Source organism: Silurus aristotelis (genome assembly GCF_946808225.1).
Source record: "Silurus aristotelis genome assembly, chromosome: 23".
Taxonomy (NCBI): Eukaryota; Metazoa; Chordata; class Actinopteri; order Siluriformes; family Siluridae; genus Silurus; species Silurus aristotelis.
The window spans coordinates 2,836,672-2,850,880 of NC_139596.1; the positions used below are offsets into that span (position 1 = coordinate 2,836,672).

General features: G+C 38.1%; 2 protein-coding genes across 4 annotated transcripts in view; both read left to right on the forward strand.

Moving 5' to 3' along the window:
- Positions 1-5,752, forward strand: part of pxmp2 (peroxisomal membrane protein 2) — a 109,038-nt gene extending 103,286 nt beyond the window's left edge. Inside the window, exons 1-6 of one of the 3 annotated variants that reach the window (XM_083526459.1) lie at positions 1,190-1,407; positions 3,607-3,729; positions 3,911-4,073; positions 4,165-4,284; positions 5,168-5,272; positions 5,585-5,752. In XM_083526459.1, the coding sequence (XP_083382585.1) occupies positions 1,298-1,407; positions 3,607-3,729; positions 3,911-4,073; positions 4,165-4,284; positions 5,168-5,236 (585 nt within the window). In that variant the 5' untranslated portion in view covers positions 1,190-1,297 and the 3' untranslated portion in view covers positions 5,237-5,272; positions 5,585-5,752. Of the gene's footprint in view, positions 1-1,189; positions 1,408-3,606; positions 3,730-3,910; positions 4,074-4,164; positions 4,285-5,167 lie in introns of those variants that run through there. The other 2 variants (XM_083526458.1, XM_083526457.1) reach the window with 2 other exon arrangements.
- A 3,421-nt stretch (positions 5,753-9,173) lies between these two features.
- Positions 9,174-13,151, forward strand: ela3l (elastase 3 like). The gene is made up of 8 exons (XM_083526446.1): positions 9,174-9,273; positions 9,442-9,530; positions 9,607-9,704; positions 9,845-9,973; positions 10,074-10,210; positions 10,286-10,431; positions 10,947-11,099; positions 13,097-13,151. Exons 1-8 carry the CDS (start codon positions 9,234-9,236, stop codon positions 13,112-13,114), a joined length of 810 nt encoding a protein of 269 aa, XP_083382572.1. The 5' UTR covers positions 9,174-9,233; the 3' UTR covers positions 13,115-13,151.
- Positions 13,152-14,209: the final 1,058 nt, after the last annotated feature.

Consider the following 14,209-nt stretch of genomic DNA (forward strand, 5'->3'; position numbering starts at 1 on the left):
ATATATATATATATATATATATATATAAATAAACGTTCTTAATGTAAAATAAGATTTATTTTATTATTATAATTTATTCACGGAAGCACACCGCAAATCGACCAATCAAAACGCAGCTAACGACCAGGAACTTCTTTTAAGACACGTCTACCGCGCGATTTCATATCTGCGGTGTGTTGCCAGATCCGCGTCTTTGCGTTAAATTTAGATTTATTTGTGGATTTAAATTTTTTAAAATAATTTAACTTGATTAAATTTACTTAGTTTCATAAACAGAGAATGAGAGATATTTGAAGGCACTTTATTTTGTCAGTGCTTCCAAAAACCTGCAAGAAAACAAAATCAGCAGAAAATCAGTATCTGTCTACTAGGGGTGCAAAGGATCGCAGTTAATCCGTGATCCGTACGGGTCGCGCCTCATAGTTCGGCATAGTTAGCTAATGTTTTAACCTGCAGGTTAATCTTAATTAAATGATTATAGCCATCGCAGAACGAATGACTATTCTGTCTTCTTGAAGCAATTTCGTAACTACACAGAGCAGTCACGTATTCAAGTGAACGGGACGTGTTAATCAGTCAACAACAACGGAATGAAAAATGATCTGATCCGTAACTCCGTTGCGCCACTACTATCTACTAATACGCCAGAGGGGGAAATAAACAATGGCTGATATTTATAGTGCAGTGGATTATTTATTATTTGATGTTTATTTTAAATACAGTATATGGACCAAAGTATTGGAGCACCTGACTTTTTCGGGCACATGTGCTCCTTCGCCAAATTGTCACCACAAAATTTTAAGAAACACAATTGTCTTTAGACTAAATTTTCTCTTCACTTGAACAGAAGACCCAAACCGAGTTTTATGATTAGAAGTGTATGAAAGATGTTGAATGGCCTGCTATAGAGCTCTGACCTCAACCTTACTGAACACCTTTGGATTAAACTGGAACACAAACTGAACCCCAGACCTTCTCATCCTCACAGGGGCACTGTGAGGCTGGAAAGTGTTTCTGTTCAACTGAAGTAAAAACTTTATGAGGTACAGCACGGAATACATTTGTTTGTGGAGCAGTTGAGAAAACCATCACAAATGGACTTCTGGTCTTCAAGTGTATTTGAAGTCTAAAGCTGAGTTTTAGAACGCAGACCTGGCAACCCTGACTCTTGCCTCACACGTAGCCTTCATTAGCTGTGCATTAGAGCAGTTTAAACCACATTACAGCAGAGTTCAAAAGTGAAACAATTAAACAATAGTTTTTATATATTATTATTAGAATATTAATTATTATTATAATGCCCACGCAGAGTGTGTTGGTCCGTGATCCGACTTTCTTCACCAGACTACTGCAGCAGTATTTACATTTGTTGAAGAAATATCCTGTTATTACCAAATCTGTTACAAGGTCAGTTTATTATCTCAATTTCATATTTTAATCAAATCAATTATCACTGATTTAAAATATGCATTGCATCGGATACAAGTTGTCATTTCTATCGCAATGCTTCGTTTTTAACAGTAAAAACTGATTAAAACAAAATCTATAATTATTAGTAAATGCAGTATAGATTTATTATTTAGAAAGTGAATAATCTTGTGAGCAATATTGTATATGTAGATCAATTTCTCTCTCAGTACCACAACACTACGGAGATCGAGGCGTGTACTGACAGTTATATAGAATAGAGATTGACATGGCAGAGGTAGAGCTGTAGAGCTGGAGACAGAACAGGAAAACGAAAGTTTGAAGGGGTTTTTTTTTTTGTTTGTTTTTTGTTTTGTTATTTTATATTGAATTTTAAGCATTTTACTCCCCATTGCTTTGGTTTAATCAGTGGTGAAATACAAGTGCCGTAAAAATGAGAATATTTTTATGGATTCAAAAAAGCTTAAGTAAATGAACAGAATAAATAATTTGCCTGTTAATAATTCTAACTTGTGTACTCTTGCAGAAACTAAGGGATATTGTAGGATCATATTCACGTTCAACCGTTTACACCAATCTGGAGCAAATGATCATCCATTTCATATGTAGGTTGAAAAGTGGTAATTATCTGAAACAGAAAGAGCTGTGTAGAAGGACAAAAAGCAGGTAAACAACAGCCAAAACCTGTTACTGTAAGGAGAGGGTTCATTTCCTAGGTCATACACAGTGACAGAGCACAGCGACAAGTCACAATGTAGCTATACTGCATCAGCAAAGCTTTTATTCCCCCAGACAAGGATTTCAAAGCAGACTAGGGTTTCAAGATGTGCTCTTCAAGTTATAGAAATTTGAGGCTGATATGTGGTAACACTACATCACTCTGCTGACCAGGATGTGTTAATGCATAACTTTTCCACCATTTTTAGATGTGAAGATCTTTGCACTCCTGGCTTGTTTGCTTTTACTTTTTTTGTGCATGGAGAAGATCCAGAGCAGAATGCGACCTCACCAGTGGAAAACAAACAGACGTGATAATTATTTACTATTATATTTATACAAAAATCATGTGCATTCATGCCATTTTGTGGATGCTTGTATAAAGAACGACTTATATTCATCATATTTATACAGTTGATGGTTTAAGGGCCTTGTTCAGGGGCCCAGATGTGGGTGCTTGGTAGTGCTAGGATTTGAACTCACAACCGTTTAATCAGAAGGTCAATATCTCCACCACTGAGCTTTGATTCTCTTAAAGCAAATGTTTCCTAAATGTAAACCAGTCTAAAAGAAGCCTTTTTTAATTTTTGCCATAAGGGACTTGCAAATATTATCTACTAGGCTTAAGGGAATAACTTTGAAGTTAAAAGAGATTAGATATTACAAACATCATAATTATTTCAAAATTCATTTAAAATGTTTTTTTTCTTCAGACCGTGCCTGCTGGTAAAAGGGAATAACATCACCTAAACAACATTTACCAGCTCCAAGCCATGTTTACGTGACACCAGCTAGTCAAAAAAATATCTGTTCTCTAGCATGGTAATCTAGATACCTCAAGTCAGGCCACATCATGTCAAGTCAAGTCAAGTCAGGCCACATCAAGTCAAGTCAAGTCAAGTTAGGCCGCATCAAGTCAAGTCAGGCCACATCAAGTCAAGTCAAGTCAGGCCACATCAAGTCAAGTCAAGACAAGTCAGGCCAAATCAAGTCAAGTCAAGTCAGGCCACATCAAGTCAAGTCAGGCCACATGAAGTCAGGCCACGTCAAGTCAGGCCACGTCAAGTCACATCAAGTCAAGTCAAGTCAGGCCACGTCAAGTCAAATCAAGTCAAGTCAGGCCACATCAAGTCAAATCAAGTCAAGTCAGGCCACATCAAGTCAAATCAAGTCAAGTCAGGCCACATCAAGTCAAATCAAGTCAAGTCAGGCCACATCAAGTCAAGTCAGGCCACATCAAGTCAAATCCAGTCAAGTCAGGCCACGTCAAGTCAAGTCAGGCCACCTCAAGTCAAGTCAGGCCACATCAACTTCTGTTGCACCGGAGTCTAGTTCCAATATGGCATTAGCTAGAAAGATTTTGTTGCTACTAATACATTTCCAACCAAGAAATCGCCAGTGCCATCACAAGACATAGTTGTTTAAGGATTATTGATTATGCTTGTGTGTTGTGTTTTTCAGTGCTGTTCTATCCGCACTTGGAAACCTGCTTTCTCAAGCTCTAGAAGCCAAGAAAAAGCTGAAAGATGGTCAGTCCGGGAAAGAGGTGGACGTTAATGGACCCGTCCGCTTTGCTGTCTATGGGTATGTCATCAGGCAGCAACATGGGATCAGTTAGTAATGAGTCTTTTAATAGTGTCATTTAACTTCTCAAGCCAGAAGGCTCAGTATGGGCTGTTTTTCAAATGTGTTATTACAAAGGAAATTTACTTCGAGATTGTTTTCCGTGTCTGTGTTTAACTCTTGCCTGATCGGATATTTTCAGGCTTGTCATCACAGGTCCATTGAGCCATTACTTCTACCAGCTGTTAGAGCTGATGTTCCCAGCCTCAGCGCCCTTCTCCACGTTGAAACGGCTCCTCCTGGAGCGACTCGTCTTCGCACCCGCTTTCCTCCTGCTCTTCTTTGTGGTGATGAACTCTTTGGAGGTAAACTTACCTTATCCCAGGCCTTTTAGTATCGTCTAATTGAGTGCAAATATATACATATTTTGTCTCTACAAATGTGAACTCGATGTAGGGGAAGACCAATGCAGACCTCCAGGCTAAGCTGAAAGCGAGATACTGGCCTGCTCTCAAGATGAACTGGAAAGTCTGGACGCCATTTCAGTTCATCAACATCAACTATGTGCCTGTGCAGGTAAGACTGATACGAAAATTCTATATAGGAGGAGGTCAGATGTTCTTGGACTATTCTGGATATTCAAGGCTATTCAAGAACTTTCAGGTGATATTTCAGTCCTGCGTTCTGTTAGAAGTGCATAAAGATAACGACTCTAATTTAAAGCAGCCAAATGAACGTGAATGGAGCATGTTGTGGTCTTCTGACATTGTAGCTCATCCACCTCTAGTGCGGGTTGAGATACTCTCCAACTCGTCACAGTTGAACAGAGTTCTTATGAATTGTTGTAGACTTCCCGTCAAAGCTCGATCTCGATGTTTTGTTTTTTTCACACTATTAAATATAACTTCAAAATATAAATATTCTGAGACTCAATCTGGAACCAAGAACCATGCCATGGCATTCACTGACACTAATCATTTTTCTCCTCTTAATGCTGATGTTGCCACATGATTGGCTGATGAGTTTTGCTACCAAGAAAACAGGTAACAATGGCAGATAAAAAACAATATTGTGGCATGGTGACGCACATGGTCAGAATATCACCAGTTACACAGCTCCCAATGTGCACGGATGATGTCTTTTGGCACACTGACCTATGAAGGTCGGTGCTCCCTGTGACAGTGCATGCAGCCTTGTGCTGCCATCTGTTGGCCATGTTACAAAACTAGTCTAGAAACATTTTGATACTACCTAGTATTCATGTTTTTCAGTTCATGCAGTACATTGCGGTGCTTTCTGCTGCCGAAGTCTTCAATAACGTCGAATCGATCCCTCAGGCTTTTGATAATTTGCCTACCAGAATTTGCTTATTCGTTACAGTCCTCAAGCAATCCATATGATATATGATCGAGGAAGAGGTTGACGTATGTTTCTTATTTTTTTCTGTCGCTCTCTGCAGTTCCGGGTGCTGTTTGCCAACCTGATCGCCTTGTTCTGGAATGCCTACCTCACATCTGTCCGCAAATGATGTCTCAGGGTTTAATGTTAAAGCAGAGCTTTATAGGTCAGTACTAATGAAACCAGTGTGCATTTTTAAAACACACTGTAGTAGATCAGTTTTGTTTAAATTTTTAACGTTCCAAAGCTTCATGTCCCGGGGAGGGGTAAGGGGTGGGCAGGCACTCGACTGTTACGTTACATATCACGATGAGATCTTGATCAATATTGAGAAACTGAAACACACATTCACAATCACTACGCCAACATAACTTTTTTTTTTTTTTTGCGTTATTTGCAAACTAGTCATTTGTAGTGAAGCGGACGAAACCGTGTTAATTTGTTTTAATACCGATTTCCGATGCACATATTTGTCTAGTGGAACATTTTGGATTTCGACAGTGACGATGATTTGTGACGCACCGAAGCCACTGTGCCATTGTTTTTCAGTCAGCACTGATTATAGCATTCTACAATGTAATACTGCACTTTGTAACAATGTACAGATGTGTAATAATAAAAAAAATGAATAATTTCTCATTCAAAATGTTTTATTGATTTTAACCTCAAGTATGTTTTGTTGACAAAATTCACAGGTTTGTATTAGAGTTCAACCGATACTGAATTTTAGCTCAATTGGATCGTACTTTACGATAACCAATTAATTAATCGATAGTCTTTTAAAAAAAGGATTACAAAAAAGATTGATCAAAAATAAATCACGAACATTTACTAAATGAAATACATTTGAATATAATAATTATATTGATAAATATTGAGCAATAATAAAAGACATGCATTCCAACAAAAAATAACTGCAAATAACTAAAAAATGTTTTTTTTTTTTTACTTATGAAACAGGGGTCCTGTCTTATAGAACTGCAAACAAGTATAACATGGTCCAGTTAAAAAGCCTCAAATTATAATGAAGAAAGCATTAAGCATCAAGCTCCTCTTGGCATCATAATGTAAGCCCACAAACAGCACGTGGTGTCATTGATTCGCCTCTAGATGCCGCTCTCGTACTGTAAAATGATAGCATTCTTTCTCAGACGCAAACCGGAAAAACTATCTGTGGACTTTTGCCTATAGTTTCAGCAATCAATTATCGGTGCTGATTAATTATTTAACCTCTAGTTTGTATGTCTTTCTGTAACAGTATTATGGATGAAAAAATCGTCCATGGTTAAATCCACAAGTTCACAACTAATTCACAACAAACCAATATAACGAGTCTTGAGGTGACTGAAGATGCTACTTTAAAAAAAAGTATGATACTTTGAATTGTAGCTCACAGGTAAAGAAGGAAACCCATCTCCAGTTAGGTTTGCTGTAGAAAAAAAAGTTGTAGATGTGTAAATATGCAGTATATGTGATGGATATGTGCTCTATAATAAAATAAAGAAGAAAGGAAGTCCATAGTCTTTGAGGAACCCCATAGTAAATATGGTAGTAGGAACTATTACCAGATTCCTTCTCCTTCAGCCGACTGACATTTTAAAACCAGGTTCTTCAAAACCTAGATGTTTGTGGTGTTTTTCTCAATATGACCTCAAGAGGGCAGACACTTCCTGCCTTTCTTCACACAACAGTAGTTATTGAACTTGTGATACATTGGGATCTTTCTAACGCTTTACTTTGAAATGTATACAGTACCGTCACGGATTTTTTTCCGTTCTGGATGTTTGTTACACTTTATAAAGACATTAAAACTTATTTCCTCACCACACTCAGTAAAACAGAGTATTAAATAGTGTTTTTTTGTTTTTTTTTACATTTAATTATGGTGCCTTATGAATCTTACATGATTTAAAATGTCAATTATGGTATAACAAAGGTATGAAAGATACAAAGCAACTCTTCAGGGTACCAATACCAACCAAAACACAATTTACAACATGGGCAAGAGGTTAAAAAACTTCTCTCACCCTAAATCAGGCAGTATGTGAGGAAAGCGTAATACACAAATCCACCTCGGCGTGAAAAATCTAACGATAAGAAGCTTAGCTGGTGTGCCTGAGACAGTTTTAGTGTGAATGCAGAGAAAAGTGGATATGATTTGGCATGCCAAAAGTATACCTTCTGTCCATTACCCATCCTCAAAAAAAGTGTCATTGCTGCTTTCAGTTGAATTTTCTTTTTTGTAGTCAATGCAGCCACAGTGTATTTGAATCTCCAGTGGAGGAAAAAATAATTTTCCTCCACTGGAGGAAAATTATTTGTTGAAAATTTGAATTTGTAAATCAAGGCAGCGACAGTAAAACCGAGAGCGTGAACATAATTAAATAATCCAAGCAAAATCAGAAGAAATGTAATCAAATAAAAGGAAGACATATAGCCGTAGGATTTGTAACCAAGATGTCCACAGAAATCGGGTGAATATTAGGAACAGTTTAAAGTAGAAGCATGTGTGGCTGGAAAGTCAGTTGTCACAATAGTTTTGTCCATATAGTGCATATATTAATGAGATCCCTTAAAAATAAACCCCCATTGAAAGCACGTTTTTATTGACAGCTCGATAAAGATTATTTTTCCTTCTGCAAAGAATCACACCTTTGCTAAATATAATTTTTTTTTAGAAACTATTCTATTTCCCTAGAAAAAAAAAAAAAAAACTCTTAGATATAGATTTTCCCTTAGTTCAGTTTTATAGTTTAGTTTTTTTATTGGGCCACACATTCAATAGCCATAGGAGGTTAGTTATCTGGTCTAATACGCAATATTCTATTTTAGGTAACTAGATACAAATGCGTACATGGCATGAGAAAAGCGCCATGTGTTGACCCGCTTTACCACAGATAATACATTGGAATCCAGTTGTGGGCCGTGCATTTCACACCTTGGCCTTCAGTAGTGTCCTACCTAAATCAATCCACCTCTCAATACCATCAATATGGCTATAAAAACCATCAACATCATAGTATGGGTTACATGGTATAACAGAGCGCCGCATCACAGACAGGAATCTCATACAGCGAGAATGATTGGTATTACTAAAGCAAGAAACCCAGTGAACACAATTCAACACGTCTCCTTTCACTGGAGCCACAACTGCATCGACCACATACATTAATAGCATCAATATTCACCTCATAAAATGACCCCTGGTTTTCTGTGCATTTTTTTCAGTGCATTACGATTACAGGAAAGAAAAACGCAGAAGTATAAATTGATTGTCTGGAAATGTCCATCCTGTAAAAGTCCTTGTAAGTGGACCTGCAATATAATAAATTTCTTCTTCCGTTTGAGTTTTGCAGTAAAAATGCAGACGTGTTCTGACGCCTGTGAGAGGGCCTTGGGGTTGGCCAAATTGCAGTCTGATTCATTAGAGCAACAGACCCAAGCAACATACAGTTTATAATAAAAAAAATGCTCACAGCACTGGCCTTATGGCAGTACGTAAAGTGAGTGCTAAAATCTGATTGGTTAGAAACTCTGCCGGTGCAGCTGAGAGATATGCTACGGACTATTGGGAATAATTTAATACATATTCATAAACAAAAATACATTCAAACATAAGACGCTAATTCTGAGGGTTTAGGCCACTGGAGAAGCCCTTGCTGACCCTAATGGCCCTCCACTGCTGCAATGGCTTTCTGGGGGAAAAAAACTGTTCAAAATTAGGTTAAAAATGAAACAGCAACCATTGAAGATCATGTAATGTGATTTTTATTTTATTTATTTATTTCGATTTATATCTATTTTTTTATAAATAGTTGTTAAAGAGGTTTTTTCATTTTGTTGTTTTTTTGGTTTCTGGGGATAATTATGTGTTAATGGAAGGTCCTCACAAAGATACGAAAACTAGCATGTGTGTGTGTGTGTAAAAGCGTGAAGGCCGTGAGACTACATTTCTGGAAACCAGCTGCATAAATCCTGACATGACCTTACTTGCTCATTTTATCCCCGTTTGGCCAATGGGTGATTGTCAAATTTGCTCATTTTTATAAACGGGGCGTGGCTTAACGGTGAAAGGATGGCTTTATAATTCGACTTGGTGGTGCGTGTGTCAGCAGAATCACGTCAACATGCTCCCGTTCGTTTTGGCATCGGTGCTCATCGCTGGCGGTAAGCAGCCACAACATCTGGACAGGTGTTCACGCGAGGATCATGAAGTTTTTTTTATTTGCTTCGTATAAATGTCGCGAGACAATCCAATTTCTGTCATTGTATTTTTCACGATGAAAATAAAATTTTACCACATGCCATGATCTGAATATTGTATAAATGCTTTAGCTTTGGGGTGCGGCGTTCCCCCAATTGAGCCCCTCACCACCCGTGTGGTCAATGGAGTTGACGCCATTCCTCACAGCTGGCCCTGGCAGGTAATCCTTCCTTCTTTTCTTTGTATTTCTGTCTTTTCTGTTGTCTGGTTCTGACAAGACATGTTTTTCTTCACAGATCTCTCTGCAGTACCTGCGAGGAGACGAGTGGAGACACACTTGCGGAGGCTCTCTGATCGCCACCAACTGGGTGATGACTGCTGCTCATTGTATCAAGTACGATGGTCTATTTGTTTTTAAACACAATCCAGTAAGCTCATATATTGTGTAAATGTGAGGTTATATATTGTGTAAATCTGCAAGACAGCGCCAGCTTGTCCAGAAGAAACGATGCTAAAAGTCTTTGTGTCTCGCAGCAAACAGAACACTTACCGTGTGTATGTGGGAAAATACAACCTGCTCGAAGAGGAGGCTGGATCCAAAGCCATGACTCCTGAGAAGATCGTCGTTCACGAGAGGTGGAACCCCATCTTTGTAGCTCTCGGGTGAGAAGACATAGTTTGGTTGTCCTCCTGCTAGGAGTATCATCAGTCTAAATACCAGTGAAATCACTGTCGTTGCTCATGAATGCGATTGTGAATTCAGGTTTGATGTTGCTCTGATTAAACTCACTGAACATGTGACCCTGAGTGACACTGTCCAGTTGACCTGCCTGCCTCCTGCTGGTACCATCCTGCCCAACAACTACCCCTGCTACATCACCGGCTGGGGAAGACTCTCCAGTAAGTCTTGTCATCAATCTACAGTGATTTGTCGACCACTTGAATAGATGTTCAGACGGAGTTATACTGTTCCAGCTGGAGGTCCCATTGCTGATAGGCTGCAGCAGGCTCTGATGCCCGTCGTTGACCATGCCACCTGCTCCAAACCCGACTGGTGGGGTCCTGCACTGAGAGACACCCTGCTGTGCTCCGGTGGTGACGGCATCGTCGCTGGCTGCAACGTGAGTGACAGCACTTTATATTTTTGGTCACTCTGCTGTCAGTAAGCATTAACATCAAAGTCAGTGTGTGAGTTTCCATAAAAATGTTTCATATGAAGCCACTATCCATTAAAACACATCCACACAGGACTATATAGTAACTTGATTTGCTAATTTGGCTCTTTTTCAGCCGTGATATTGTGATATAAGTGCTGTTTCATTTCCCAAATGAAACCTTTGTAGTTGTGGTCCCTTTAACAACATAACCATAAATGAGATTGCATCAATAATTGCTTGGTATCTGCTCATCTGATTCTCTGCCAGGCATTAATTTAATCTAATGCACCAATATTTGCTGTTTTATGAGGATATTCTTTGCCACTTAGCAAATATCTTTATTTAGTGTTTTCAATTCCTGGATGTTCAGTCATGCAATTATCTGCTTTACTGAAGTTTTACCTCAAATCAAAAGTTAGTAGCAGCAGATGCAAGATTGGTCATCCATCTAGCTGATATTGAAGCTCTCTGTGCTGCAGGGAGACTCTGGCGGTCCTCTCAACTGTAAGAACGCACAGAATGTGTGGGAAGTGCATGGCATCGCCAGCTTCGTCTCAGGCCTTGGCTGCAACTACGAGAAGAAACCCACAGTCTTCACCCGTGTGTCTGGCTACAATGACTGGATCAACCAGGTGACTGAACAAACTGCAATCTCATGACCATATACTATTAACTGCTTTACTAATACTACTATTACTAATACTATGACTACAATTACTATAACTAGTAATACTGGCACTACTACTACTACTACTATTAAAACAACTATTAGTTAAATACTTCTTCTACTACTAATGCCACTACTCTACTGCTACAGTTACTACTATTACTACTAAAACTACTTTAACTACTAGCCTTCACATTACTACAACTACAACAGCTATTAATACTACTACTGTGACTTCTACTACTATTAGTAGTGCTTTACTACTTTTAACTCTTAGCGTTCACACTACTACTATTAATACTTCTACTACAACCTTTATCTACTACTACTATTATTAGTGCTTTACTACTAATACTAACTACACTACTGCTACAATTACTTCTTCTACTACTTTTGACTCTTAGTGTTCACACTAGTACTACTGCTACTATTACTTTATTTATTATTGTTCACACTACTACTATTAATAGATACATGTATAGATAGAATAGATATGTATTACTACTACAGTGGTACCCCTCTTATCGACCAGCTCGGACATCGACCTTTTCGCTTAGCGTACAGTTTTTCGACCGAAATTTGCGCCCGCTGAATGACTAAATGCCCGCTTATCGACCTTTTTTTAACCCGACCCACGTGAAGCGAGGGAAAGGATCTTCCCAGTCTCGCCTCAGCCTTCGTGGAGAGAGCATATATATCGTAAATTAAACTTCGGTTTGTGAACAATATAGTGTTATTTAGCGGTCAATATAACAATTTAGTGTTATATTGTTTAGTGTATATTGTACATTCGCTCTTCGACCTACTACCGATATTAATACAATATCTGCAAATAATACTACTAATACTACTAATATTGCTTTTACTGCAACCATAAGTTTACTACTACATCTTTTACTATTAATAGCACTACTCTACTGCCACTGGTGTTAACACTAGTACCACTACTAATTCTACTATTCTTAATATTTTTATTACTACTACTGCAACTATTAGTTCTACCTACTATAGTAGTAGTAGTAGTATAACTACTACTTCTATTACTACTAATAGCACTAATCTACCGCTGCTATCACTACTACTACTACTAATACGTTTACTATTAGTGTTTACACTATTACTGTTACAGTGGACCCTCGTAATTTTCCGAATTTTCGCGACCTTTTGATACGCCCCTTCCAACCCAGTAAAAACCCAAAGAACACTATACAAAATCGATTTAAATGAGTAAATAACACTATTTCACTCCATAACACTTAATTATTAGACAATTTTAATGAGATAAACCTTGATTAGAAATGTTAGAAAACTAGCGTTTTGAGCAGCTCGCGGTTGCTCACGAGCCGATCTGAATGAGAGTCGCCAGTCGGAATGAAAGTCGCGAGCATGCAAGGTCGCGAGCGCTGAGGCCGCGAGCTCCGTGGTTCCACTGTACTTCTATTACTTCCTTCAACTGTTCAATATATTACTACTGTTACTATTAATACTATCTCTACTACTAAAACTGCTACTCCTGCTCCTTCTGTAGTTTTATTATTCATACTATTGTTACTACTTTAACTATTAGATCTAATGGAACACATCTTATACATTTGTAGCTTTAATTATTTTTTGGATTGCCAGTGGTAAGTACATAGTTCAGAAACATTTGACCAGCAGTGTACATAAAGAGTATGCTGTAAATGCTTATAAACTTCTCATATATTTTTTCACCACTGCACACAATATAGATTTTTTTGTTGTGATATATCTTAATATAGGGTTCATTTGTTTAAGTGTAAAACTAAAACAGTAATACTTTATATGTTCGATTTTCTTAGATTTTTTATGAATGAGACTAATAAAGATATTAGCTGATAAATTCTATCTTGTAAAATGGCTATGCTTATGTATTTTCCCCAAAAAAATTCAGCTATTATTAGCAATTGAATACATTGGGGTTTTTTTTGTCTTTGGTTTCAGGTTATGATTGATAACTGAGGCGGTGAACTCACATCAATAAATGATCTTGCGCTAATCCATAAGTCTCCTTTGTCCAATTTGCCTTACACCCACATACACACACACACACACACACACACACACACACATACACACACACACACATAACACACACACACACACATTCATGATATTTATAAACCTGTCATACTGAATATCTTCAGATCAGTTGTTGACTGTAAATATAGATCACAAAGTCACACAGATGTTTGAGAACATGTTTTCCACCCAGTTCATGAGAAAATGAACAGTTTTTCCAAACACCTGCATTCTGACAGCGATCCTGCCCACCGGTAGGCATTAGAACCAGTGCCAAAACGATTGGGGAACTTGTTTCCAGTCCAAGCCAGATTATAAATATTTGCTCTCCTCAAGGTCAGGCATATGTTTTTCCATCCTGAGGAGCAGGTTTGATTTGTCCTCAGTCAGCAGCAGGAAGCAGGATCAGACGGGAACCTGCTGCATCAGAAAGACACACACTGAGTGGAATTTTATTTGAAATTCGAACTGTGGAGGGGTTTTAAAGCAGTGAGTCACCTCTGCATGCATGCTAGATTACCTACAGGTTTGTTGTTGGCCAAAAACCTGGCTTTTTTACATATTTGCTCAGAAAACCAAAAATCGGGACTTACAAAAACGCTTTATCCCAATTGCATCACAATAAATTGCAAGATTTTGGATCTAATGGTAGCATTCTGGTGAATAAATGTTGACACAAGCTGTCTTTTTAGGAAATAACATTATAACAGTTTTATTCCTGTCACAGTTTTGTTTCATTGCTATCATTCAAGCATGCTAGTTAGCATCCAGCTTCCTAACGAGAAGTATGATCAATATTAAAGGACGTTGTTGATCGTGTGAACCGAATATATTGTGTATTTTTCTTTCACATACACTATATTTAGACAAGTATTGAGACAACTGACTTTTCGATCCATATGCGTTTCTTGCAAATTTGTTGGCACGCAATTTTTGATTTTGGATGCGGTGGCATGAAATTAGGAGACCCGAACCTGTTCCAGCACGACAATGCCACTGTAAAATCGTTTCTCATTTTAAAATCGACACCTGAAA

Coding starts and splice junctions, on each gene's coding strand:
- ela3l (XM_083526446.1), top strand. CDS start 9,234: ATGCTCCCGTTCGTTTTGGCATCGGTGCTCATCGCTGGCG. Junction 9,274..9,441: donor ATCGGTGCTCATCGCTGGCG/GTAAGCAGCCAC, acceptor TAAATGCTTTAG/CTTTGGGGTGCGGCGTTCCC. Junction 10,432..10,946: donor GCATCGTCGCTGGCTGCAAC/GTGAGTGACAGC, acceptor TCTGTGCTGCAG/GGAGACTCTGGCGGTCCTCT.